A 27,164-nucleotide genomic window follows, 5' to 3' on the forward strand; every position below is an offset into this window, starting at 1 on the left:
TCTTCTTCCCTTCCCCTTCTTTTTCTTCCCTTCCCCTTTCGAACGAAGCTTCTTCTTCTTCCCTTCCCCCTTCTTCCCTTCCCCCTTCTTTTTCTTCCCTTCCCCTTTCGGACGAACAGAGACACTCTTTCTCTTTTTTTTTTCATTTTATAATTTTTTATTATGGGTAATTTGATCTAAAATTTTAACATCTAAGTAAAAAAGACAATTTCGTATACAAAAAAAAGATTAGAAACGAAAAAAATTTTAGCCTATACCTTAAGAACCAAAATCGTTCTTAACCCTTCATATTTCATAGGGACTTACTAAAATACCTTTTAATTTTAATACTGTATGATATGAGATATAGAAATTCTTGGTTCGGCTAAAATACCTAATAATTTTAATACTTTTGTTTGTATATCTCGCCAGTACTATTCTTGAAGGTCTTGCTCTTCCTTGCACTAAAGCTCTTCGACTTTGAGTACTTCATATAAAAATCAAATGCAAGCTGCAAAGTAGAAAAGTGGTATTTGCCAATTTTCTCCGCAAAATTCTCACTAAATTTCAAAGTTGTAATGTCTTGCACGGAGTCAACCGCATAAGCGGCTTCAAGGATATCTTCTGACATATCAGATTCAGAAAAAAAACGCTCCCTCAGTAAATTCATCTCTGAAATCTTGTTCGAATTCATTCTGTTCATCCATCATATATTGGTCACTTACTAGCTCTTCTTGTTGGTTAAAGTCATTGTCCTCCTGGTATTGCTCATTCATCTCAGTGTCCGTAAATATACCTGACATCTTAAAATGTCCAATGAAAAAAAATCAGTACACTCCATCTTATAACATTACATAAAATAGATAGATTCGTATATTGCTACTGCAGGAACGGATCCAGAGATTTTAATATTGAGGTGCCAATTTTTATATAATTTTTTTTAATCTATAAAAATAATTAACATATAGTTATTGGAGTTAGTTTTTTAATAGATTTATTAAGATACATATAATTATAATTTTTTCCAACAATTTTATTTTTAATATGATAATTACATAAATAAAATATAACTTTAACAATTGTACATTACAAATTTATAAAATACCATATAATTTATAACGGGATTTGCTAAAAATATCCCATATCTTATTAATTAAAATTCATTCTTTCAAAAGTTTTAAAAAAATTTGAAAATAAATTATAAATTATTAATTAATTGAAAGACACGGTACCATTGTAGAATACAAGATATAGGATATCTTTATAAAATTTTTCTTTTATCAATGTGAATTTAGAAGAAGAATTAATATTTTTTACAAGAAAATAATATCTACAGTATATAATGTGATTACCAAAGCATAACTACTTAAGTTATTATTAATATAAAAATATGAATGTTAAATATATTAATATAAAAAAACAAATGATTTTTAAAAAAAATAAATATAAAAATTATTATATAAAAACTAATTTGAAAGGTACAAAGACTTGAGGGTATGATATTAAATTAGTTAGGTAAAAATATTAGTGAATTAACAATTAAGACATAAATCTATTACATAGTGAAAAATAATACATATAAAACTATTAAATTACCTAATATTTGTTTTTATTTTTTAAACACAAATCTTATATATAAGTATAATTTCTTAAAATTTTGGGGGGTCCAGGCCACTACTCGCCCCCTCTAGGTCCGTCCCTGATTGCTAGCTAATTAGTAATAAAAAATAATAACATCTATTTTCTTTTTAGTAATTCTCAATGTCTTGTAAGTTAATAAAAGATAAAAAAATTTTTTTCATTACACAATCAATTTTACGAATAAAATATCGAAACGAATAATTGAAAAATTAGAGATTCTATCCACTTACCTCGATTTTGTAATCAAAACGATGGATTGTTTTTTGAACACTACAATGAAAAAAATTGATTGGACCTTTGCTGATTGCTGCAACAGTGATTGTCAATTAACGATGAACAAAAAGTGGATATTAAATAGACGGATAAAAAATAAAAAAATTTGGATATTCAGTGGATGGATGGATGTTCGAAAGAAAAACAATGAAATTTTTTATAAAGAGAATGATACACTATTTTAATGGTAGGATTGAATAATTGGTGATGGATTATTCACCAATTTATAATGTTAATATTAAGGAAAAGATAAGATTAGAGTATCTAAATCAAAATAAAACCTTAAAAAAAGAAGATAGAATTTTAAAGATGAGATAAATGAATAAGAAGATAATTTTTAAAAATGAAAACAAGACTGACATAGGCGTAATACATCGCGTTCCAATCGATTGAATTTGAACTCACACACTACAATCGATTGAAATTGGCAAATTCATATTGTTTAGGTAAATTCAATCGATTGAGTCACAAAAGCAATCGATTGAATTTGGTGAGACCCAGGTTGTTTTGAAGCATTCAATCGATTGGAAATTCTAAACAATCGATTGAATTACAAAAATCCATTTTTTATGCATCGTTCAATCGATTGGATCGTATGACCAATCGATTGAGTTATGCGAAAACCATGCTTTTGGCAATTTTCAATCGATTGTTCAGTGGTAAACTGTAATCCAATCGATTGATTCATTATTCCAATCGATTGGTTTTCGCAGAAAACACAATTTTATGATTCCTCGCGAACGACATGAATCAAATTTAATATTTTAATCGATTGTAATGGCCAAAAAATTGTTTTTGTATTTGATTGTTAATGAACATGATAGATTTATGATAAATTAATTATTTATAAAATAAAAAATCATTTTTATAATTATATAAAATATATGGGGTCAATTTATAATTAAAATTAGTTAAAGGATTATATAGCCGTTGTTAAAAAAATCTTAAAAAACATGTTTTCTACTTGGACCACTAAATGATCCAAAGGTTCCTGGACCACCGAATCCTGAGCCCAAAGACTTACCTATTTACACATGTTATTTGACTTATTTCACATTATTTTTCACATTATGTTATTAGTTATTTTTCACTTTATGTCATTATTTTCTCAAAAACAAAATTACAAAAGAAACTTAAAATAATTGTTTTTGTGCTTTTTAGGACTGTTTTAAGGAAATAAAAGGTTAAGTCAGAACGTTTAGACCAATGAGAGGGGAGATAAGAGAAAAAAATATAACCTGTTTTATCCGAGTTGTTGAATGCAGATGGACTGCTACTTACTCAAGCTAAAGGAGTCATACACTTATTGTATCCAACATTAGGAATTTGATGGGAAATAACCACTTTCAACATCTTTTAATTACGATCACCAACTGGCACCTAAGTCCCCTAGAACTTTCTTCATTAATAAAATAAGACACCATGCGACTTATTTGCAGGATTAACTTATTATAAAAGCAAAAAATCTCGAATACCTAGCGCGTATTCTAAATTTCTGATGGCCAACCCACTTGAAAAAATAAGTGAGCTAAAGATGGGGTCAAACCAAATCAAACTTCTTCATTGAGGCAAGGTTACAAGTTTCTCTAATGGAGTTAAAAAGTTGTTCCATATAATAATGAGCTGCTTCAAATGCTTCTATTGTGCTTCAATTAGGTTAAGTGTCTACTTGAAGCATGAATGCCATGGCCTTCAATAAGCGTTTTGAAATCCTGGCCCTTTTAATTTTGGTTGTGAATAATGTTGCTGCTCAGAAGAAGGATGGGTTAGGAGCTTCTTTTATATTCGGAGACTCCTTGGTGGATGCTGGAAATAACAACTATCTTTCAACTCTTTCTAAAGCAAATATTCCTCCTAATGGAATTGATTTCAAGGCCTCTGGGGGAAACCCCACTGGCCGCTATACCAATGGTAGAACCATTGGTGACATTGTAGGTAATAATTATTCGTCTCATGCATTTTCTGTGTGTGGCCGATTATTAAGTCTGCTATATACAATCATGACAATCATGTTATATGTACACCAAACTTTAACTATTAAATTAATTATTTATATAATATATATTAAAATATAAAATATACTAAAATTAAATTAAATAATATATATTTTTACATAAATAATATAATAACTGATTTGATGACTAAATTTTAATGTGTACATAATATTTTTTCTTTGAATAATACTTAAAAGCTCTCCTAAAACAAAGAAACTCATACGATATTTTGTTATTATAAAAATAGCTTTGGCATACTTTTAATGTTTTTTAAAATAATAGTATTTAAATAATTAGTTTTAAATATGAGAAATTTTAAATAACTAATTAAACTTTTTTGCATTTGTCCCATATTTGAGTCAACATTAGTTAATTTTTTTTTTATATTATAAACCCTACTCTTGGTGTATAAAAGAGTGATAAATGTATTATTTTCCCTTCTTTTTAAGCACATTTGTTATCATTATATAAGCTATTTTCCCCCTAAATATGATGCCTTGCTTATAAGAAAAGAAAAATAAAACAATAAAATAAAAACCATTTTCAGGAGAGGAATTGGGACAACCAAATTATGCTGTCCCATTTTTGGCCCCAAATGCAACTGGGAAAGCTATACTTTACGGAGTGAATTATGCTTCAGGAGGAGGAGGAATTCTTAATGCAACTGGAAGAATATTTGTCAGTATTGGAAACTCCCTTAAATAATTTCTTAATAGTTCTATTCATTCTATGTAGAAAGAAAAATGATTGTTGTATGTTTTATGCCATGTGCATAACTTTTTGCAGGTGAATAGGATAGGGCTTGATATTCAAGTAGATTACTTCAGCATAACAAGAAAGGAGATTGATAAATTGCTAGGTGAATCAAAAGCCAAAGAGTACATAATGAAGAAATCAATTTTCTCCATTACTGTTGGAGCCAACGATTTCCTCAACAATTATCTTCTCCCAGTTCTCTCTATTGGGGCCAGAATTTCTCAAAGCCCAGATGGTTTCATAGATGACATGATTACTCATTTCAGGGCCCAACTTACTGTAAGCAACTTTATCAATAGGATTGGTTTGACCAGGTTATCGAATTTTTTACTATTTATTCTGTTTTTTAATCGAATTACTCACAATCAATTTTTATCATAAATTAGACCAATTTAGTGATTGAATTTTGGTTAAACTGATTGAATCAACTAGTTCGATCTAGTTCTTATAACCATGTTTAGAAGATATAAGTGAAATATAAATAAGGTATTGAAAATTGAGAAGCATAAATTAAAAATTAAATTTACTGAATGATCAAAAATAGTAAAATATAAGTGAAGTATAAATGTACAAGAATGATGAATGTAGCTAGCAATTGACTAAGCTTAACCATGTATATCATCAAGATGTAATTAGTTTCTAATCAACGGTTTAGATACTCTAAGTAATATATTATACCTTCAGTCTTCAAAGAAGTATTTATTACAAATAAGGTGAAGTTTACTTTCTTTTATCCTTAACATTTTTGAAATTCTGCAAAATTACTCATAATATTTAATTAGACTTAATTTTATCTTAATATTTAAAATAAATTTTAATTTTATTCCTAACATTAATTTTTTTGCAATTAATTTTCAGTCAAGTTTTTTCAGTTTTATCCTACTAACCCCAAAATTTCCCAAGACCTAACCTCACCATTGCCATAAAAAAGATATACTTTACAACAAAAAATATGAGAAAGGTTCAAAACCATCAGAAATTATTGATTTTTGTCATTACTTAACTGTCAATCTATTTATTTAATCTAGTAATTTAAAAAAATATTTTTAAATATTAATAATTAATTAATGACCAAAACAATAAATTCTGAGGACTTCTAATACTCTTCAAATAAAAATATTTTACATGTGACTTGTCATGCATTCTGTGTTTGTGTTTTGCACCGGAATGTATCGGTTTTCGTGTAAATATTGTGTAGCTTAACCGGAGCTGTTAAAGTAAACAATATTAAAGAAAACGCGATGAAGTTCATGAAACGCAAATACTTTAATTATCTTCACAAACTTGTGTGTTTGATCTGCAGAGACTTTACGAATTGGATGCTCGGAAGTTTGTGATTGGGAACGTTGGTCCAATAGGGTGTATTCCATACCAGAAAACAATAAATCAGCTGAATGAAGATGAGTGCGTGGATTTGGCAAACAAGCTTGCGCTTCAGTACAATGCTCGATTGAAGGATTTGCTCGCTGAGCTCAACGATAACCTCCCCGGAGCCACCTTTGTCCTTGCAAATGTCTTTGAGTTAGTCATGGAACTCATAAAAAATTATGACAAATATGGTAAATAATTATCCCTTGCTCTTTTTGGTCTTACTCTGTCTCCACTCTCATAAAGCGTACAACATTGTTTTTTCAGGATTCACAACAGCAAGTAGAGCATGTTGCGGAAACGGGGGCCAGTTTGCAGGGATAATCCCATGTGGACCCACTTCAAGTATGTGCACCGATAGGTACAAGCATGTCTTCTGGGATCCCTACCATCCAAGCGAGGCTGCAAACTTAATCCTCGCCAAGCAGCTTCTTGATGGAGACAACAGATACATTTCTCCTATCAATCTCAGGCAGCTCCGGGATCTTTGATCTTTCACTTTCTGTACCCAATATTTGTCTGCACTTTACATACAATACCATTATTAAACACCTATTTTAATTTTTCTTCACTAAACTATCAAAAATATTCACAAAAGATTGAAATGCGAACAAAATTAATCGTAAATGATTGAAACTCATTTGATAATTATGTTAAATTTGTGTCCCTTTGTCAAAATTGACCAACCCTTGACTTTTGCCCTGGTAATAAAATGGAAGATAACATGATACAAGCATCTGATAAGGTTTGGTCATTTTTGTTGAATACACATAATCATATATAATTATCATATGAATTTCTATTTTTTATTTTTGTTTTCGTTCACGTTTTTATCTTTTTGCAAATATTTTTGGTAATTTAGTTTTATGTGTTGTATTTGTTGTCTATGAAACTGTAGCCGTGAAGAAGCACTTTTTGGGGAGTGGATCCTCTCCAGTGAAAAAAAAAATTGGATAAAATTAAAGATGAGAGATCATACTTTATTCTTTCCAATGAAAAAAAAATGGTCCATTTCCATTACCTTTGTGTTTTTGAGTATTAATTACATTGACATGCTGATAAATGATAAAGTAGTCCCAAAAAATTGGACCTTGCCCTTCATTGGGTATACAAAGAAAAGAAAATAAAGTAGCTTTTGATTTGTACTCACTATAACTTCCGCGCTTTGGTACTTAAAACAGTCTAACCAAATCAACTTATAACACATGATTCAAGCAGAAATAGTCATTCTTCATCAACTTATAACACATGATTCAATCAGAAATAGTCATTCTTCCTTTAATTAAGCAGAGAGAAATAATGTTTTTACTATTTTTTATAGTATTAAGATATTTTTTAATTTTTTATTCAATCATTTTTAATATTAAAAGTTAAAACTAAAAAGTCCGCCGTTAGACCAATATATATAAAGATAAGAACAATTCTACTATAGCTATAGATGATATGGCTACCTATCCATTGGTAGGTCTAAAATGAGCTCAATAATTATGTGTTTATTGAATGAGTCATACTTATATAGATTATTAGATTTTATTAGATAAAAATTAAAGGCTACTATAAAAAAAAAAAACATTGATAAACTCTAATAAATATAGAATATCTTAGTACATAAATAAATACTTTAAATGACAATACTTTAATACACAATACTTTAAACGACAATAGAATTTTTTATTTTTAAATAATTAAATATAAAATATATAAATACAAAATATATGAATATTTTTATTTATTAAAATTAATTATTATGCAAAATTTTTTTTATAATATTAAAAAACTATATTAAAATGATATTTTAAATTTTTTTACTGTAACAGATTTAATATGTTTTCTTATTTCAACGTTATTATACGATTATAATTATTTAATATATAAAAAATTAATAGAAAGTATATATATATTACTATATAAAGGTAAAAACTTTTTGTTCTAAAAAACATAAAATAAATAAATACAAAAAATATAAGTTTTTTTATTCATTAAGATTAATTATTATGCACAAAATTTCTTATAATATTAAAAAATTATATTAAAATGATATTTTAAACTATAACATAAAAATATAAAATAATTAAAATTTATTTTATATTACTTGACAAATAATTAGATTATTATATTTAAAATTTATTAATTAATTACTTTGTTAAATATATTATTATATAATATAATTTTTTATCAAAATATTTGTACAAGTAAAATTTATTTAAAAAATTTATATAATACATGAAAATATTAACTTTGTTATTTAAGTATGTATTTAAAATTATATTATTTATTCTGTTTTTCTAGAAATAATTTAAAAAATAAAAAATTAATATTTTTATGTATTATATATAATATTTTAAATAAATTCTATTTTTAAAATATTTTTATGAAAAATTATATTATAAAATAATATCTTTAATAAAAATAGTTAGTTAATAAATTTTGAATATAATAATCTAATTATTTATCAAGTAATATAAAATAATATTTTAATTATTTTATATTTTTATGTTACAGTTTAAAATATTATTTTAATATTATAAAAAAATTTTGCATAATAATTAATTTTAATAAATAAAAAATACACATATATTTTATATTTAATTATTTAAGAATAAAAGATTCTGTTACCATTTAAAGTATTGTGTATTAAAGTAATGTTATTTAAAGCATTTATTTATATACTAGGATATTTTGTATTTATTAGAGTCTATCAATGCTCTTCTTTTATATTAGCTTTTGATTTTCATCTAATAAAATTTAATGACCTATATAAATATGGTTCATTTAATAAACACATAATTGTTAAGCTATTTTAGACATACCCTTAACAATGAAATGACAAATGACATAAGTAGTTTAAGATATAAGTATCGTAAACGCTCCTAAAAATAATGTATATAACATTTTTTTTTCTCGTTAAATGAGACAAGTAGATTTGTTTTATGAGTTTTGCTAAATATACAATAATTTTTATAAATAATGTGACCTAATAAAGTAAAAAAATATTTCACTTTTAAATTATTTCTTAAACCTTAATATTAGAATATAGTGAATTGAATATACAGCTATTATTAACTGTGCATGAGTAAATCAAATAAAAAAAATAACTATCCAATTAAAAATAATGAATATAATCATTTACATGCCTATTGAATTAAACATTCAATATATTCATTATTCACATTATTTAGTATTCTCATTATTTACCTATATTTTTCCTTGTTTTATATATATATATATGATTACCAACAAAGAACAAATAGAAAAGGAGAAAAGAGAAGCACAAACTAAGACCCTATTTAACTCTTTTGATATAGATTGAGTTATTCAAAATGTGTTTAATTTTTGGAATTTCTTAGTAACCCAAATGTGACTAATTATGTATTTATTATGTATTTATATAATTATATTATATTTTATGTATTTTTATAAATTTTATATTTATTTAATTTAAATAAAAAAACCTGTAAAATCTAAAAAATTTAGAGTAATTATCCAAATCAGTCCCCAAAGATTTTAAAATCGAATGTTTTAGTCCTCAAAAAAATTAATACACAGATTAATCTCTAAGGTTTTACTCCGGCAAACAAATCAATCATCAGTTCATTTTTCGGCAGAATAATTAATGTATAAATCAATTCCCAACGTTTCTCTCCATTAGACATAACAGTCCTCCATCCAAAAATAAAATAATAATAATAATTATTAATTGCATAATAATATTGTACTATAATTTTTTGTATTTTTTGGACAATAATAATGATAAATTTATTCATTAGATTTTTGTATATATATATATAGTCACTCAATAATAATAATAATAATAATAATAATAATAATAATAATAATAATAATAATAATAGTAATAATAAATAAATAAATAAATAAATAAATAAATAAAATTATCAGAGATTATTTTACAAAAAATTCAAAGTTAAAACTATTTGATATTTTTATATTTAATATAATAAAAATGTCCTATTTTAAAAAATATGTTTGTATTAAAAGAAACATGTATTAATATAAATCCAAATTAAAATATTTTCTTTTAATACATATTTTTTAATACAAACATTTTTTTTTCATAAGATATTTTTTATTATATTAAATACAAAAATATTAACTGATTTTAACCTTGAATTTTTTGTAGAATAATCTCTAATAATTTTATTAATTATTATTATTATTATTGAGTGACCTCTAATAATTTTATTAATTATTATTATTATTATTGAGTGACTATATATATATATATATATATATATATATATATATATATATATATATATATATAAAAGAATTTAATAAATAAATTTATCATTATTTTTGTTCAAAAAATACAAAAAAATATAGTACAATATTATTGTATAATTAAAAATAATAATTTTATTTTATTTTATTTTAAAATAGAAAACTGTTATATCTAATAAAAAAATATTAAAAATTAATTTAATAATTTGTATATTAATTTTTTTAGAGTAAAATATCCATTTTTAAAATCTTAGAACAAATTTGGATAATTACTCAAAAATTTCTATTTATTTATTTGTCGAAAACACAGTTTTAAGCTAAAACCCTTCCATGTCCAACAAAAAAAAAACCGGCCAAAACCCTTCCCCTCCACTCCAGGACCAACCATGCGCCACCTCTTCCGTTTCGGCGCCGTCGCTCGACGCGAGAACCTTGTCTTCCTCCTCCGCAGGTACAGGTCACCGAAGCCAGCCACGGCACCGTCACCGCCAACCCCTCCGAAGCCTCCAAAGAAGCCGCAGAAGTTCAGCTTCCACGGCATCACGTGGGAGGACCCATACAGCTGGATGTCGAACCTGAACGACAAGGTTGCGATGAGGCACATGGATGTTTGCATGGAGCAAGAGGAGAAGTACACCGAAGCCGTCATGTCCGACTCCGAGAAACTTCAGAACAAGCTGCAGTTCGAGATGGCTTCGCGAATTCCCTTCGACCTCTCCACTCCCCCTCTACGATGGGGCCCTTGGTTCGTACCTAGTAACTTACATCAGTGTAAACCACCATTACCGTATTAGAAAGATTATGACTTCAATAATTTAGCTCCTAAAACTAGTAAGCCAAATTTGACAAAAATAGCCCAAAATCTAAGCAGTAGAAAAGGCCATTTTGGTGCATTTTGTCGAAGGTTGTTCATATTCGGAAGATTATCCGTGTATTTCTTTCTTTTTGGGGACTAAATTGGTAGTTTATTCTTGTTTTGGTTTAATTTTTGAGTGGTTGCAGGTTGTACTATCGTCGTGTTGAGGAAGGGAAACAGTACCCTGTGCTGTGCAGAAGGTTGGCCAGCTTGAATGACGAGTTCATTTCACATAAGTATCCTCCTGCTGGGTTTGATTTTGCCTCTGGCAAGAGAATTGAACAAAAGCTTATTGATTACAACCAAGAAGCAGAGAGATTTGGAGGTCATTTTATTATATTTAAATATACTATATGGATTTAGCTAAGAAGTGCTGTAGTAATAGTCGAAACTATTTTGAATCTTTTTATACATTCGACGCATTGGAAATATAAAATTTTTCCTTTTGGTAATCTTAGTTAGCTTTTTAGGACACTTGTTAGCGAGACCTATTTTATATGAAATGTGCTACGCAGGATTGAATTTAGTGGAAAGGGCTAGTTTCAACTGTCTCTGTTGGTGAAGTTACCATAATGCCATGCCATTCCTGTTGGAAACTAAAGAAAGATCAATGAATGAAAGGTGGCAGGGTTGTTGTAATTATAGAAAAAGAAGAAAAGAAATCATATTTCAGATAAGAGTGGGTTATGTATTAGATTATGAAGAGGGGTAGATGCTGTGTGCTAGTTAGAGAAAAGAAGTGAATATATGATTCTCTTGCAACTTGCAAGTGAATAGATTTATTCTAGAATGCTTAAAATGGTTTTCCTTCTCTTTTATTATTTAGGTTTTGCCTATGAGGAATTGTCTGAAGTTTCGCCGAACCATCAGTTTATTGCTTACACCATGTATGATAAAGATAATGACTACTTTAAGTTGTCTGTGAGAAATTTGAACTCGGGTTCCTTGTGTAGTAAGCCTCAGGTAGATCGGGTTTCAAACTTGGCATGGGCCAAAGATGGTCAGGCATTGCTTTACGTTGTAACAGATCAGAAGAAAAGGCCATATCGGTGGGTGAACTGTGAATTTCTTGTTTAATTAGTGCCTTGGTTGCCTTAGTTATGCTATTTTATGGTTACGATTATTAGCTTTCGGATCCATGTAGTATTCATTGATCCTATCTGCCTGCTTAACACCGTAGGATCTACTGCAGTCTGATTGGATCAACTGATGATGATGCTTTGCTTTTGGAAGAATCAGATGAAAATGTTCACATTAATATACGCAACACAAAAGACTTCAGATTTGTGACTGTAAATACATTCACTACCACTTCTTCAAAGGTAAAAGATCTTCTCTGTAAAACTTTGTCAAGTGAAGATCCTTCTTACTGTATGGGAATTTGTAACAATTTTTTAGGTCTTTCTGATAAATGCAGCTGATCCATTATCCGGCTTGAAACTAGTTTGGGAGTGCCCTTCTCTAGCTCATTGCATAATTGAGCATCACCATGGTTACCTTTATTTATTTACAGATGCTCCAAGAGCTGGGCAATCAATTGATTATCATTATCTTCTCTGTAGTCCAGTGAATGATCCATCAAATCCAAGAAAATGGGAGGTAGTTTAGGACATTACCTTTTTCTCTTAATTAGTTGGTGGTTTCATGTTTATCACTGTTATGCTATTACACGATAATTTGGACGTGTTTATTTCAGACGTTGAGATAGCAGCGTTTACAATAACTAGTTATGTTTTCTCATTTCATTTGCCTCTGAATATCAGACTTACCTTACATGTTATACCACTGCCTCATAAACTGCAGGAGGTATTTCTCAATGATGAAGATTTGATTGTTGAGGATGTTGATTTTAGTGACAAATACTTAGCATTGATTTTAAGGGAAGGTTGTAATTTTCGACTTTGTTCGGTTAAACTGCCATTGTCAACTGGGAAGGTAATCAAAGAGAATTTGCTATATCAATCCCTTGATTATGAATTTTATCTTATTGAACTATTTGTACGGACAATCTTATTTTTGTCTTAGGGGGCAGTTAAACTCAGGAAGTTGGATATACGGTACCTGTCTCTTCCAAAACATGTTTGCCAAATTTCCCCTGGACCAAATTATGACTTCTACTCGTCGGTCATGCGGTTTATAATATCATCACCTGTGGTATGTAAATACAAGTACTACTAAGTTTTTGTCTTCTAGATAGTGTTGACTACATAGAACGTTTGCCGTCTTCCCTTCTCAAAAGTTTCTGAAGATGTTGTCTCTTTATGTTTCTTTGATCTATTACCTTCATAACATATCTTTTCAAATGACTCTCAGTATTCATCAATCCTATTAAACATGAACTCAAGGAAAGTTTGAGAGCATGAACGGGAAACTGGTTTCGAACTAAGTTGTTTTGATTGATTTCGCTCAAGTATTCTGCAAGATATAATTGAAAATAAAACTGAGTGAATATGTGATGATGTATTTTGCCAGTGTGTCTTGTACCATTGGTTTTGGCTTTCTAATTATTTCTGAGCTACTTTCGTCCTTTCTAGCTGATGCTTTGTTGAGTTTGTTCCAATTTCTGGTGTGCTTGCTGTTGTTATATATGGCATGATTGCAAAATACTCCATTCATATATTACTTCCTCCGGAGAGATCATTCTTGTTCATTCTCTACTTGGAACAAAGGTCTATCCCAAAATTCCGTTAAGTTCACCATGAGTTTCTTGCAGATGCCAGATGCTGTGGTTGATTATGAACTGACAACTGGTAGGTGGAACATTATTCAGCAGCAAAATATGCTTCATGACAGAACACGAATACTTTATGGAGCAAATTCTGCAAGTGTCACCCTAGACAATGCAAATTCAAAATGTTCCGGTCCTGTGAATTCAAAGTTGGAAGATAGCCAGTCATGGAATGAATTGTCTGAATTTTATGCCTGTGAACAATTTGATGTCCCTTCAGCTGATGGGGTGAAGGTTCCTTTGACTATTGTTTTTTCTCGTAGTAATAAGCCAGAGGATAAAACACCTGGGATATTGCATGGACATGGAACTTATGGTGAGTTACTTGATAAAAGGTGGCGCAGTGAACTAAAAAGCCTCCTAGATCGAGGTTGGGTTGTTGCATATGCTGATGTCAGGTAAGCAGTAAGCTACAAATGCTTTGGCCACTGTGTGCTCAATGCATTTTCATATGGATACTATTCTTTTGTCATACTCATGCGTGTAGTCTCTTATTTGTTTCCAAGTAACTGCAAATTGTTGCAATAATTTTTATCTTTTCAAGTCTCAAATCTCTGACCTATGAACATTTTGGCTGTTCTGTTTCAGAGGTGGCGGTGGTCATGGTAAAAAATGGCATCATGATGGCAGACGTACAAAGAAACACAATTCAATCAATGATTATATTTCCTGTGCCAAGTTCCTCACTGAAAGAGATATTGTGGATGAAAATAAATTGGCAGGTTGGGGATATAGCGCGGGAGGACTCTTGGTTGCTTCTGCCATTAATCAACATCCAGATTTATTCCGTGCTGCAGTCTTAAAGGTTTCCAGTATTTCTGAGCCTCTTTGGGATTTTACATTTTCTTGCTCTAGTTTAAAACATTAATTCAAATACTCAATTTCTTATTCCTTGTTTGTGCTTTAGGTTCCATTTTTAGATCCTACCAACACTCTTCTGTATCCTGTCCTACCACTTATAGCGGCTGATTATGAAGAGTTTGGTTACCCCGGGGACCTTAACGATTTTCTTGCAATTCGAGACTACTCTCCATATGATAATATTCAAAAGGATGTTCTTTATCCAGCTGTGTTAGTAAACTCGTCTTTCAATACAAGGTTAGTTCCGATGCCTTTGCATCAGTTGGTATCCCTGTTTCTTAATTGGTTGACTTGTGTTGAAGTGTTAAGACATAAGAGAGAAGATCCTTGTGATTAAAGTGGAACAATGAAATCAGATGTGTTTCCATGCTAGGCATTTCTCAAATGTTCCTCTCCTTGAAAAATATAATTTAAACAATGGAAGGATTCCACATAATAGAACTTTTCTTGCACTGTCAAAAACTCACTGTACCCTTATTTCCTTAGATTATCTGCACATTTTTATTCTTTATTTGAATGTAGTAAAAAAGTCAGACAAACTGACCATACTAAACTAATGCACCTCTGATTTTGTGCTTCCGTGATCCAGATTTGGTGTATGGGAAGCTGCAAAATGGGTTGCACGAGTTCGTGATCTTACTATATATGATCCGAAGCGGCCAATATTACTGAATTTGACCACAGATTTAGTGGAGGAAAACCGTTATTTGCAGTCTAAGGAGTCAGCATTAGAGGCTGCATTTCTTATCAAAATGATGGATTCTTAGATATGCCAACTGATATTAAAAAAGAGAAATGGCAAAATCAACCTCCAATGAGAAGTTCAGCTTGTGAAACATTTGCCTTCGAATTTCCAAATCCAATGGAGAAAAGCGACTTTGATGATTTATGATTCTCGGACAACGCCTTAGTCGCTTTCATGCAACAATTTGAAAGTTTATTACCTGTAAATGTCACTGGTTTATTGTTTCATAACCAACATGTAATAATTCTTATATGTCTTGACGACAATGAATAATGGCATAGTTATCTCTTGTATCATTAATCCATGACTTTGGCCTTTTCATACTACAGATCCTATGGCTCTATGACTTCCTCGTTTTTGTTGTCTAGCTATTTACATGACTTTTTCTTATTCTTTTTTTTTTTCCGTATTGGTTATTTTCATATCTTTGATAATGATATCGGTGATTGGTGATTGGTGATTGGTGAATGGTGACTGACAATAGACATCTTTGAAAAGTTTGAAATATTAAATTATTGTAGGTCAAATACATTGCAGGGAACCTGATTTTGTCTATGGACCGCTTTCTTTCTACTACTTTAGTAGTGACCCGCACAATTCTCACGTGGATTATCTAAGCTTAACTTTCTGTATGTATTTTAGCTGCTTGGTTCCGTTTGGTTACAAGGATAAGATAAAATAAGATATAAAAAATAAAAAGATAAAAATTAGTATTTTTGTATTTTATTTGATAATAAATTAATTATAAAAAATAATAAATTATAAAAATTTAATTTATTTTTATTTTGTTTTATAAAAAATAAAAAAAATATAATAATAAAAAATATACAATTTAAAAAATTGCTAGAAAGATTTAATTATTAAAAAGATGTTTTAATATTAAAATTATTAAAAATGATTAAATTTTAAAATATTTAAAGACAAGCACCAAACTAAGTTGGGTTGGTCTAATGATTAGTTCACTAGTCCGCTTAAATAAGTGTGGGTGAGGGGGGGATTTGAATCCCGCCTTGTGCATGCAGCAATTATATAAAAAAAAAGAGATAGGTGAGGAAGTTGATATTATTCTTTTATCCTTGAGAAATGTTTTGATTATATGAATAATATAATAAAAATAAATGGCATGTATTTTGATGATTGTGATTGACTAAGGTTTGATTTGTAGAAAATATAGAAATAGCAGCTATGAATTCTAACAGTCAAAAGATATGAAAAGGACATAAGTTTGAGGTAATAGAGATACAAATAAAGAGTTAGACTAAGATTACTAAAGTGAGCAGTATGAGTCTTGATCCCTTGTTGATGCTAAGATATATGATATCTCATGTGGCAAAATTTTAAGTATTTAAAATTGAAGATTCGAATGTTCTTGCTGGATCTATAAAATTGAGCCAAATATAAGAGAATTATACATGATGATACAAATTGCAATAAGAAAACAATGTTGGTAAAATGTAGCATTCTGATTGGCAATAAAGTCACAGCAATGTAAACTAAGGAATAAATTGCTTTTTATGAGGAAAAATTGATGTATATATAAATCATAAAAGCTTTAAAGAATACCCGATGTTAAACGATTGTCGTATATTTCTAAAGACTTCAGGGTAAACAACATTCTCAGTCTTGTCTGTGTTTTCATCATGAGCAATTAGAAATTTTAACCCTTTTTTGTTTCTCACTCTTGAGATGGCAACATAAAGTTGGCCATGTATGAAAATAGATTTTTTACGTAGTAATCTCACGTGTTCCAAGGATTGTTCTTGAATTTTGTTTATTGTCATTGCGTAAGAGAGCATCACAGAAAATTGTCTCTTTTGGAATCTAAATGGTAACCTGACATCTAAAGGTGTGAATGTCATTCTCAGAATGAAGACCTTGTCGACACAGTTGTTGGAATTTAACAATTTTGCCTCGATAACTTTATCTCCAAGTCTTGTAATTATCAACCACATACCATCACAAAGCCCTGATGAGTGATCAATGTTTCTAATAAGCATAATAGAGCAACCAACTTTTAGCTTCAATTCATGATTTGGAAACCCTGAGTACCTAATTGTTGGTAAAAACCTTGGTGTGTGCATGGCTTCAATTGCATTGACACCTCCTTCAAAAACACATTTATTGGAACTCACATACGTCTTGCATTCATTTTTATTCAATGCAGTCATGTACTCATTCAGCTCATCTATGACATTAATTGTAGGAACTAAATTTGCTCGGCCTTTCAAGTGGCTTTCATTAGCCATGTTAGCAATGTAATCAAAATATATTGCTTGAACAATTCCTTGAATAAGATCATTATAATCAGTGATAAGGAATTCATGCGGTATTTTAATCATACTACATCCATCAGATGTTCCTTTTGATTTTTCGTTTCCAACTTGTAGAATCCAATTAGCAAACTGCTTTAAATCTTCTACCTGAGTATCTGTAGTCATAGATTGCAATCGCATGTTTACAGTGAGCCTTAATATTTCACAATGTTGCCATAGGTATGAGGAGTTTAAAGACGCATTTATGATGTCTTGTCTTGTTCCTTTTGGAATCACTGGCAAGATTTTCCTAAAATTCCCATCAATGACAATCGTTTTACCTTCGAATGGAACTTGTAGGTTTTGATCATCGTTGAACCTCATCAAATCTCTCATTGTCTTATTCAATGCCTCGAAGCAAAATTTGCTCATCATAGGAGCTTCGTCCCTAATAATTAGCTTAGCCTTTACAATTAATTCTACAATGGACTTTCTTGCTTGATGCTGCAAGTAGAGAACTCATCTAGAGTTAATGATATGGCAAAGCTAGAATGTGCAGTCTGACCTCCAGGTAACAACAGAGAAGCAATGCCGCTAGATGCAATAGTTAACACTATTTGTCCATTTGATTTTATTGCGAAAGCTAAAGTTTTTCGAAGGAAAGTTTTTCTTGTACCTCCATAGCCATACAAAAAGAATACATGTCCATGTTGACTTTTTGTAGCATTGATGATCTTATCATAGACCCTCCTTTGCTCTGCAGTTAATTTTGAGAGGCAGTCATTGTGTTGGCCTTCTAATACAACACGATCATAATTTAACTCATCAAAGATCATTTGTTTTGCGGTCTGAGGTAGTCGGTATCTCGTGATGGAAATGGCATGGTAGGATAATCTCGCAGGCTTTTCCCATTATTGTTCAAGCTCAATATCAATGAAAGTTAGTTCCTTCAATTCTTCATCATTGAAAACCATATCTAAAATGTTGACAAAGTAAATATATTATTTAGTATTGGAGATGAAAACATATGGTAGATAAAAGAAATAACAGGGAAACATGTTAAATTTAATTGAAAGGTTAGTCGTTGCAATCTTTTTCTTACCATATAAGCCAAACATTACTCTATGATCATGCAAAATTCCATCACTTAATAGCATGGTTGTTTTTTCCCAGACAGCTTCGGGTCACACACTTGAATTAGACCACAATAGAGTCACAAACAACCTTATCAAATAATGACCTGAGCCCCAATAACTTGCTTCTTGAATGGTATCAATATATTATCTATCGTCATCAAGCAAACCACGTGCATACCATGCATCTCAAAATGATGAGTAGATAACGCCATTGTAAGTTTGGATATCTGCATAGCTTGTTGGTCCTTGTACAATATTAAGCAACAATCTTAAATAATATAGCTCACTGGATGATGGTGGAATGTAGATCATCCTTCCAATCACTTGATGAGTTTTCCTGGGTTGCCAAGCTCGAGGTGAGGATTTCCAAACAAACTTGCTTGGAAACTCGTTATAAGTTAGTTCTCTAACCTCAGCATATTCCTTATTAGCAGGGACCAAGCTAGGAACATTGACTCTTTAATAGTCGCCTTTGCAACAGCTTCAACTAATGATACATTATCTGTAAATAGAACAAGTTGTTGATCTGGAAGATGAAAGCTGATTATCACAAAGCATTACTTTCCCTTCAGAACCTATTAATCCTCTATTTGAAGGTGGGACGTTAGACCATTATATAACATGAAGGATTGGTTTTGTGGTTCACTTTAATTGAATCTTTGGAAGGGGTATCTCAAAACTTGCTTCTTGTACATACATTCCATCCTGTGCAATATTTATTTATAACTTATGACTTAAGAAACTATTGAAAAGAATCAGGTGATTATATAATTATGCAGCGAATGCTTTACTTGGTAATTCATAAGTTGCTATGAAACAATGATAACAAAAGAAGAAAAGTTTTGTGTGTTGCATTTTGATACATCTAGTTTGTTTCTTTACTTATAAGCAAAGAAGATAATTGTTGCCATATTGAACGTAGCCCAGGATAAATATGCTTATTTGAAGAGTTCATCATTAACATTCATGGTTCCAGAGCCATTGTTTATTCACTCATTTGTCACTTTGATGCTTAACCCCTAACTAAGCTCATGAATATAATTAGCTTTTGAAGGTAATTTTGACATAAGCCTTTCACCGTTAAAACTAACTAATGTATATTGTTAGAGTTTATCCCCTTATAAAAGGAGTCTACTAACTATTAAACTAATGGTATAGTATTACAAAAGATGGAGGGAGATTAGTCGAGCTATATTAGAAGCGATAAACTCAAGATGTAAAGTCCATATATGCATATCATGAATATGTAATCATATAAAGGAATGCATTTGTCATTATATCTTGTTTGCTAGTAAACTATAATAACCGCCATATCTAAAACTAATTTAACAACTTATCTAGCAACATAACTTGTGGAAAACTCTAATTATTTCTGCTGCATTTCATTTTTACTTTGTGACTATAGAGCAACATATGAGCACAAAGTATTGTAGAGGGACATCACGGTGTCAATTTGAGTTGGATTAATTCTTTTCTATATAGACTTTATGTTTCTATCAGCCTACATAAAATTGGAACCTACTAAGAGATGTAGCTTCCTTGTTTGTCATGTAGTATAATGAAAGTGACTTCTCCAAATAAGCATGTATTTTTTAAAAAGAAAAATTTTTCTAACCCAGCTTCATGACATAATTGAAGCGTAAACTCAGTGGCTTAAACTTTAAATGCTGATCGGTTCATTTTAGGAAACTATAACAACATTAGTCCATATTAGTCTATATTAACATACACTGCATAATAAACTTTAATATATACGTTCTACAACTAATACGGATACATGGATGATGAGAGAACTTTTGCGTGGTCTAGAAATTTGCGGATAAATCCTCGTTGCAAGTATAGTTTCTAAACCTTCAAAAGTCCTTTCATACAAACGTTTTGGTTGTCACAAGTAACAAACCCCTTTGAAATTGATAACCGAGTATTTAAACCTCGGGTCGTCTTCTCAAGGAATTGCAGGGAGGTATGTTCTTATTATTGGTTATGAGTTTGTAAATTGGGGTTCTGGAGTTTGGGCAATGAGCACGGGTATATTTTCAAAGCAATAAAAATAAATAAATAACTGTAAAATAAACTCTTGGCAAGGTATGAGAACTGGAAGTCCTATCCTGGTTATCCTTATCAATTGTAATGAGAATTGGATTTTTCTCCCACTTTGTTAACCTCTAACTATGAAGGTAAGTTAAGTGGATGAATTAATTCGAATCCTCAAGTCGCAGTCTTTCCTTGGGAAAAGTTAGAGTTATTGGATCTCGAATTAATTCTTGAAGAATTCCAATTTTCAATCAACAATGAGTTTGATAACTCAAGAGTCACCAATTATTTAACCAAAGCCAAAAGGGAGAATATCTAAATTAAATTAAAAGCATTCATGTAAATAAAGCAATCAAATTACGTCTAAATATAAATTCAAGTCATAACATGGAAAAGTTCATAAATTTAATTGGAAAAATAAATAAAAAGGAACATTGAACCTGGGATTGAGAGTCAATCACTCCTAAAACTAAGAGAAGTCCTAAATCCTAATCCTAAGAGAGAGGAGAACCTCTCTCTCTAAACTACATCTAAAACATAAAATTGTGAATATGAAAGCTTGTCTTATGAATTGATGCATTCCCCCACTTTATAGCCTCTAATCTGTGTTTTTTGGGCCGCGAACTGGGTTAAAAACAGCCTGGAAATCGCTGGAGAAGAATTCAAACACGCTGATTTCCGTCACTGCGACGCGGCCGCATGGAGCACGCGGTCGCGTCACCTAGCTTCAGGGCAACTATGACATATTATATATCAAATCGAAGCCTCGGATGTTAGCTTTCCAACGCAACTGGAACCGCATCGTTTGGACCTCTATAGCTAAAGTTATGGCCGTTTGAGTGCAAAGAGGTCAGGCTGGACAGCTTAGCAATTTCTCTAACTTCTTGTATTCCTTCTACTTTTGCATGTTTCCTTTCCATCTTCTGAGTCATTTCTGCCCTGTAATCTCTGGAATCACTTAACACACATATCAAAGCATCTAATGGAAATAAGAGGGGATTAATATTAGCAAATATAAGGTCAAAGAAGCATGTTTTCAATCAAAGCACATAATTAGGAAGGCAAATGTAAAACCATGCAAATAGTATGAATAAGTGGGTAAAGAGTTGATAAAATCCACTCAATTAAGCACAAGATAAACCATGGAATAGTAGTTTATCAATGGACTAGAGGATTACTGACTAAAGACAGACACAAAACATAGCATACCAAATTAGATCAATTCAAGATTTTAATATAATTAAACGACCTTAACCCGATACAATCAAACGATCTTAATTAATCTTATTAGGATATTTTAGTCTTTTTAAAATAGATTCTAACAAAATATTTTAGTTTTTTTAAATTAACAAAATAAAAGAAAATTTTAGTATTTTTAATATTAAATTCAAATGTTTGGATTCTTATAAAAGTATTTTAATCTTTTTTCAAATCAATCATAAAAAAATATTTTAGTCTTTATTTTATGCCTAGACTTCTCAGAAAAAAGTGAAAGGACGTCATCAAGAATGGAACGAACGTCATTAGTATACAAAAAGTACCTTGTTGAATCCTCTTTGAAAATCTGCATAGGTTGCTTGTCAAGTAATGCAAACAACTCTCCTCCAGCACAGAAGTCAGTAATCAAACATATAGGTGGAAGTCTGTAAAGACAAAGGAAACATTAGAACTATTAGTCAACAGCCTATGATATTACACTCTGGTTATATTTATCATACATGTATAATGTCCTATACATGTTTGTGCATATTTATCAGATCAGCCTTTGCAATTGAAGGTTAGTAAATATTACACTCTGGTCATTATTACTAATGTGGTAACTAAAATCTTCTTTAATAGTTTCATATTTTACCATCCTTAAAATTTTAACAATATCACTTGATAGTTTTAGTCCGATTTTGCTTAAATAATTAGTCTTAAGGGGAAGGGTCAGGTTTGGATAAGATTGTATGATATGCTATTTTTTTTTCTTTGCAGGATTTGATAGGATAGCATGTTGTGCTGATTTCAAACTATAAAGTCCATTGACCAACTTAGATTACAAAACAGATTATACTTTGTTGCATTATCCAAATTCACAGTTATTTTGAAACCAAAAGAGTAACATTTACCAGATCCAACGTTAAAGATTCATTTATAAGAGAAGGGGAGTATAAGCAAATACAGAACTCTATGAGAGATCATCAATAGTAGATGACCAATTCATTGACATAACTGGATCCAAAAAAAAAACAGTAGAAAATAATCAGAATAACAGAATGCCATGTGAGGGATGACCTGAAAGAACTTGGAGAAGCGCAAGGGAGATGGCTGAGAAGGTTGCTTTGCTGCTCCATTAGAACCATTGGCTGCCATTGTGACAATCTCTCAAGTTCAAACCCTGAACCAATTTCCAAACGATCAACACTTATTATGAGCCTTTGCACACATTAATTAGTTGAAAACATCAAAACTTCATGAACCAAATCAAGTTGAAACCAAGCAAATGGACTAGGAGATAGAGACAGACACTTAAGTAACAATCATTGGAAGAGAAAAAGAGAGAGGGAAAGAGAGAATGGACCTGACTTAAGCAGAGAAAGAGAGAGATCAATCCACAACCCCAAATCAAAAGCTTGGCACAAAGATCTATGATCAAAACACCATTTTAGAGTAAGAAGAGCATATCTAGAAATCTCCTACAACGAAACACTAAACCACAAACTAGTGTAATCACATTGTAAAACTAATGTGTCAAACTAGTCGAGCTGAACTAATGTGATGAATTGATTATGCTAACTAGGTTTCAATAATATTGATGAGATTGTTATTAACAAACAAAAATTCAGAATTTTATTATGAAAATAGTAGATACAAAAATTGCAAAAATAAATATAATAATCAGAGAGACAGAAAGGAACTTACAAGAAGTTGCGACGGCGACGGGCTCTGGCCACGGGCTCACAGCGACGGGGACCGACAAAGACGTTGCAATGACGAGTCTGTGGAAGAAGAAGAACTTACATGCAGATTCACAAATCACAATGTGATAGAGAGAGAGAGAGAGAGAGAGAGAGAGAGAGGAACTTACATGAAGAGGATGGCGTGACAGCGGGCTTGACAGTGGAAGCGAAAAAGAAGAAGAAGCTCCGCTCTCCGGTGGAGGACGGCGGCTTTTCTCAGAAGAAACTCTGCTGATATGCTCTCTGCCTCTCTCCGTGACGGTGACTTCGTCTTTGGTCTCTACTCTCAGGCATTGGAGAAGAAGAAGCAGCCTCGCTATAAACTCTCATTCTCTAAAAGTTTGGGGTTATTGAGTTAATGTTTGGGGAATTGACTAAAACGAGGGAGGGGGGTAGTAAACGTGGGTATAATTTTTTGTTGATAAAAATCGACAATAATTTCGTCAATTTAGTTAAAATAAAAGTCAACATTTTAGCCGTCTATTTTGTATAATAAATCTCCACCATCTATTTAATTTTTAAAGAATATCTCCATCGTTTAAATATATTGACGATGAAAACTGTCGATATTATAATTATTAAAATAGACAACCAATCCGTCGATTTAAAAAAAAAAGAATTATCACTCACTATCTCGTCGGCAATATGATGGTAATGTTAAAATGTTCGAAGGTTACTAAAATAATAGATGACATTGTCTCGATTTTAATATTTTATTATTAATAGTTTCTTTTTCATTTTATCGACGACAAGCTGTCGAAAAATATCCACGAAAAATTTGGCCTTCTATTTTTGGCGTCAATAATTACCTATTTCTTGTAGTGCAAAGATGCACCATGCTTAGGCCCAAAACTAAGTTCATTACAAACAACAGAAGTAACAGAGAAACTATAACATGTGGCTCCTTATAACCTTGCTAAGTAGCAATTTTACTCTGCGGTTTCAACTTCACACTGGGTACAATGTCTCATAGCACTGATGCAATGGCCTAATCCTTACTCGATCTTCATATTCTACCTAGAGAAGAGTTCTCCTTATGTCACTAATGGGACTGTAACGGTAGATATGAAAGTGTGTAAAATGTGAATCAACTACACCATTGTTTTCAAAATGCCTTTCTTTTATTTGTATTATATCTTCATCAACGAAGATAGTAGGAGTATAGAGAGATCCAATGCCATTATACACAAACAACCTAGTCTATGTTGGGTCTTCCTCAGTCAGATGAACATGCCAAATAGAAGTGTGGAAACTTCTTCGTCATGATCAGATGAAGCAAGGCAAAGCTTTTCGTTGAGAATCATGAGCATGTAGCAATGGCCCAAATCTTCTTTAGGAATGAAAACCTGTTGACAATTGTTAGATAATATCGAGAAGCATACAATATATGGGTTTAAAAACACAAACAGGGTCCTGAATAATTTTGGACCTTCTGGCAATAGGGTTCCAAGCTATCAAGTAAGACTTCCTTCCCATGAAAGAGTATCTTATATAGAAGATCCCATTTTCAATGCCTATAATTTGGAACTAACCTTCATATGTCAGCAAAAAAAGGCAAGTGAAATAGAATAGTATAATCACTCAAAGCATCCGTCCTCATGACCCAATCAAGTGAGTTTATCAGAGAGGATGGATAACAAAACTACAACATCAGTGATCAGCCATGATGTTTTCACCTTTTAGCAATGCCTGTGATAAATTCATAGCTGCTAAGTTTTGCTCTCCAGTAGCGAGAAGTGATCCGGCCATTCAAAATCATTGAAGCATCAGCAAGGTGGAATATATCTAGCAGAACCTTGTTAGGGAGATCTGGCAGGGAATAGAAAGAGGAGGAATATCACTCATTCCGTTTGAAATGTAAGGATTGTAGAAATTTTATTTCTCAAACTGGAAAGAAATTTTAGTTGCATATGAGGTGTGTTCATATGTTCTGAGGACTTCTCTTCATTTATATGGGAGTATAGAGGAGTATAGCATTAATGACACAACAACTATTTCTCATGTGTATTTATCCAATTGAAGTAAATGTAAACTGAACTAAATGTATATGGCTTATTCTTTTTTAGGTAATATTCAAATTTCACAAATGAACCCTTTGATACAACTGAAAGTGAGACTACCTTTAAGTTCTGCTATTGTCAGGAATTCAGAGAAATGGCAAAACACATGGAGAGTTAGCAAAGGTGAACTGTGTGGAATGGTAAGAAGATTATATGAAACATTTTCAAAGCCTTTTTATGATACAATAAAGGCAACTGTCAAAGGGAGCTACAAATCAGGTAAAACATAATCTTACTAAAGATTGACCATTAATGCTGACATGACTGGTAAATCAGATTTAGCTAAGTGTGTTGGCAATTTAAATTGATATTTGTGTTTATAATGTTCTATCCAATATTCCTAATGGGCGGTTTTGTCATTATTGTGAAATCTAACATGTGCATTTACTGTGGTTTTGATTTCAAGCATTATAAAATCAGTTGTTGCACTTGAGAAAATACGTTCAAAAACTTATGTGCATTTTCCTCTAGTCTACCAGACTAATTTGTTTGGAATTCATCTTGAATAATGAGGAAGAAACGCTACTGTAATTTCATGAAAAACGCCATTATCTGCCTGTCTAGTGATTCTAAACCACTACTATCATGTTTTGAGCATCTTTTTGGGATTTCTTCTGTTATTGAGGACTGGAACTGGTTGAGCAATTATGATAAGGAGCATATCAATGTGGTTTTGTTTTGTTAATTGCTTATCTGTTGTATTTGTTTGGCAAATATGGTGACACTGGCAATGTTGACAACATTTGCAGAAGGCTTCTCAGCTAATGGGCCGTGTTGCATGTCTTAACGAAGCATTCTCAGTTGTGAGACGTGTTACCATAGTATAACCATCATTGTCGGGCCCTAGTGTCACTATGAGTATCAAATGAAGAATTAGATAAATACTTAATTGCAAATAGTGTGAAATACAATAATGGTTGTAATATTATAAAAATCCTTTTATAAAGCATGTATCTATTATGTGTGTGGCTGTTGAACTTACGAAGCTTTTCAGTAGCTTCTTGTATATGACATCATACTCAAATGTTAATTTTCATGTCTTGTCCGGCCTATAGATTTATGCTGTTGTATTTTTCCCCCCCCCCACCCCTCCCCCCTTGTAGCGAAAATAACAGGATAAAGTTTAGGAGGATTTAGGGTCTGGATAGTTTCATTTTCATTTATTATAACTCAGACAAACCAAACTTAGTTTTTAAACTGAACATTGAAATAATATATATTGATCAGATTTTACCTTGATGTACTTATATAAGATCCTAAGGCCTTTTCGTTCTTGTTACTTTATTCTTTACCTTTTTTC

General features: G+C 31.0%; 3 protein-coding genes across 3 annotated transcripts; 2 read left to right on the forward strand and 1 right to left on the reverse strand.

The window, feature by feature from the left end:
• Nucleotides 1–3,520: 3,520 nt before the first annotated feature.
• On the forward strand, nucleotides 3,521–7,007 carry LOC107626215 (GDSL esterase/lipase At2g23540). The gene is made up of 5 exons (XM_016329048.3): nucleotides 3,521–3,828; nucleotides 4,435–4,565; nucleotides 4,674–4,922; nucleotides 5,947–6,202; nucleotides 6,279–7,007. Exons 1-5 carry the CDS (start codon nucleotides 3,570–3,572, stop codon nucleotides 6,500–6,502), a joined length of 1,119 nt encoding a protein of 372 aa, XP_016184534.2. The 5' UTR covers nucleotides 3,521–3,569; the 3' UTR covers nucleotides 6,503–7,007.
• A 3,568-nt stretch (nucleotides 7,008–10,575) lies between these two features.
• On the forward strand, nucleotides 10,576–15,763 carry LOC107626224 (Prolyl oligopeptidase family protein). The gene is made up of 11 exons (XM_016329059.3): nucleotides 10,576–10,995; nucleotides 11,253–11,431; nucleotides 11,933–12,155; nucleotides 12,287–12,428; nucleotides 12,505–12,705; nucleotides 12,910–13,041; nucleotides 13,132–13,260; nucleotides 13,820–14,232; nucleotides 14,423–14,639; nucleotides 14,742–14,932; nucleotides 15,285–15,763. The coding sequence occupies exons 1-11, from the start codon at nucleotides 10,637–10,639 to the stop codon at nucleotides 15,460–15,462; spliced, it is 2,364 nt and encodes a 787-aa protein (XP_016184545.1). The 5' UTR covers nucleotides 10,576–10,636; the 3' UTR covers nucleotides 15,463–15,763.
• A 1,218-nt stretch (nucleotides 15,764–16,981) lies between these two features.
• On the reverse strand, nucleotides 16,982–18,088 carry LOC107647174 (uncharacterized). Its single transcript, XM_016351294.1, has one exon. The coding sequence runs from the start codon at nucleotides 18,086–18,088 to the stop codon at nucleotides 16,982–16,984; it is 1,107 nt and encodes a 368-aa protein (XP_016206780.1).
• Between the last annotated feature and the right edge of the window lie 9,076 nt (nucleotides 18,089–27,164).

This window comes from Arachis ipaensis, chromosome B1, assembly GCF_059453495.1.
Source record: "Arachis ipaensis isolate K30076 ecotype BB chromosome B1, ASM5945349v1, whole genome shotgun sequence".
Classification (NCBI taxonomy): Eukaryota; Viridiplantae; Streptophyta; class Magnoliopsida; order Fabales; family Fabaceae; genus Arachis; species Arachis ipaensis.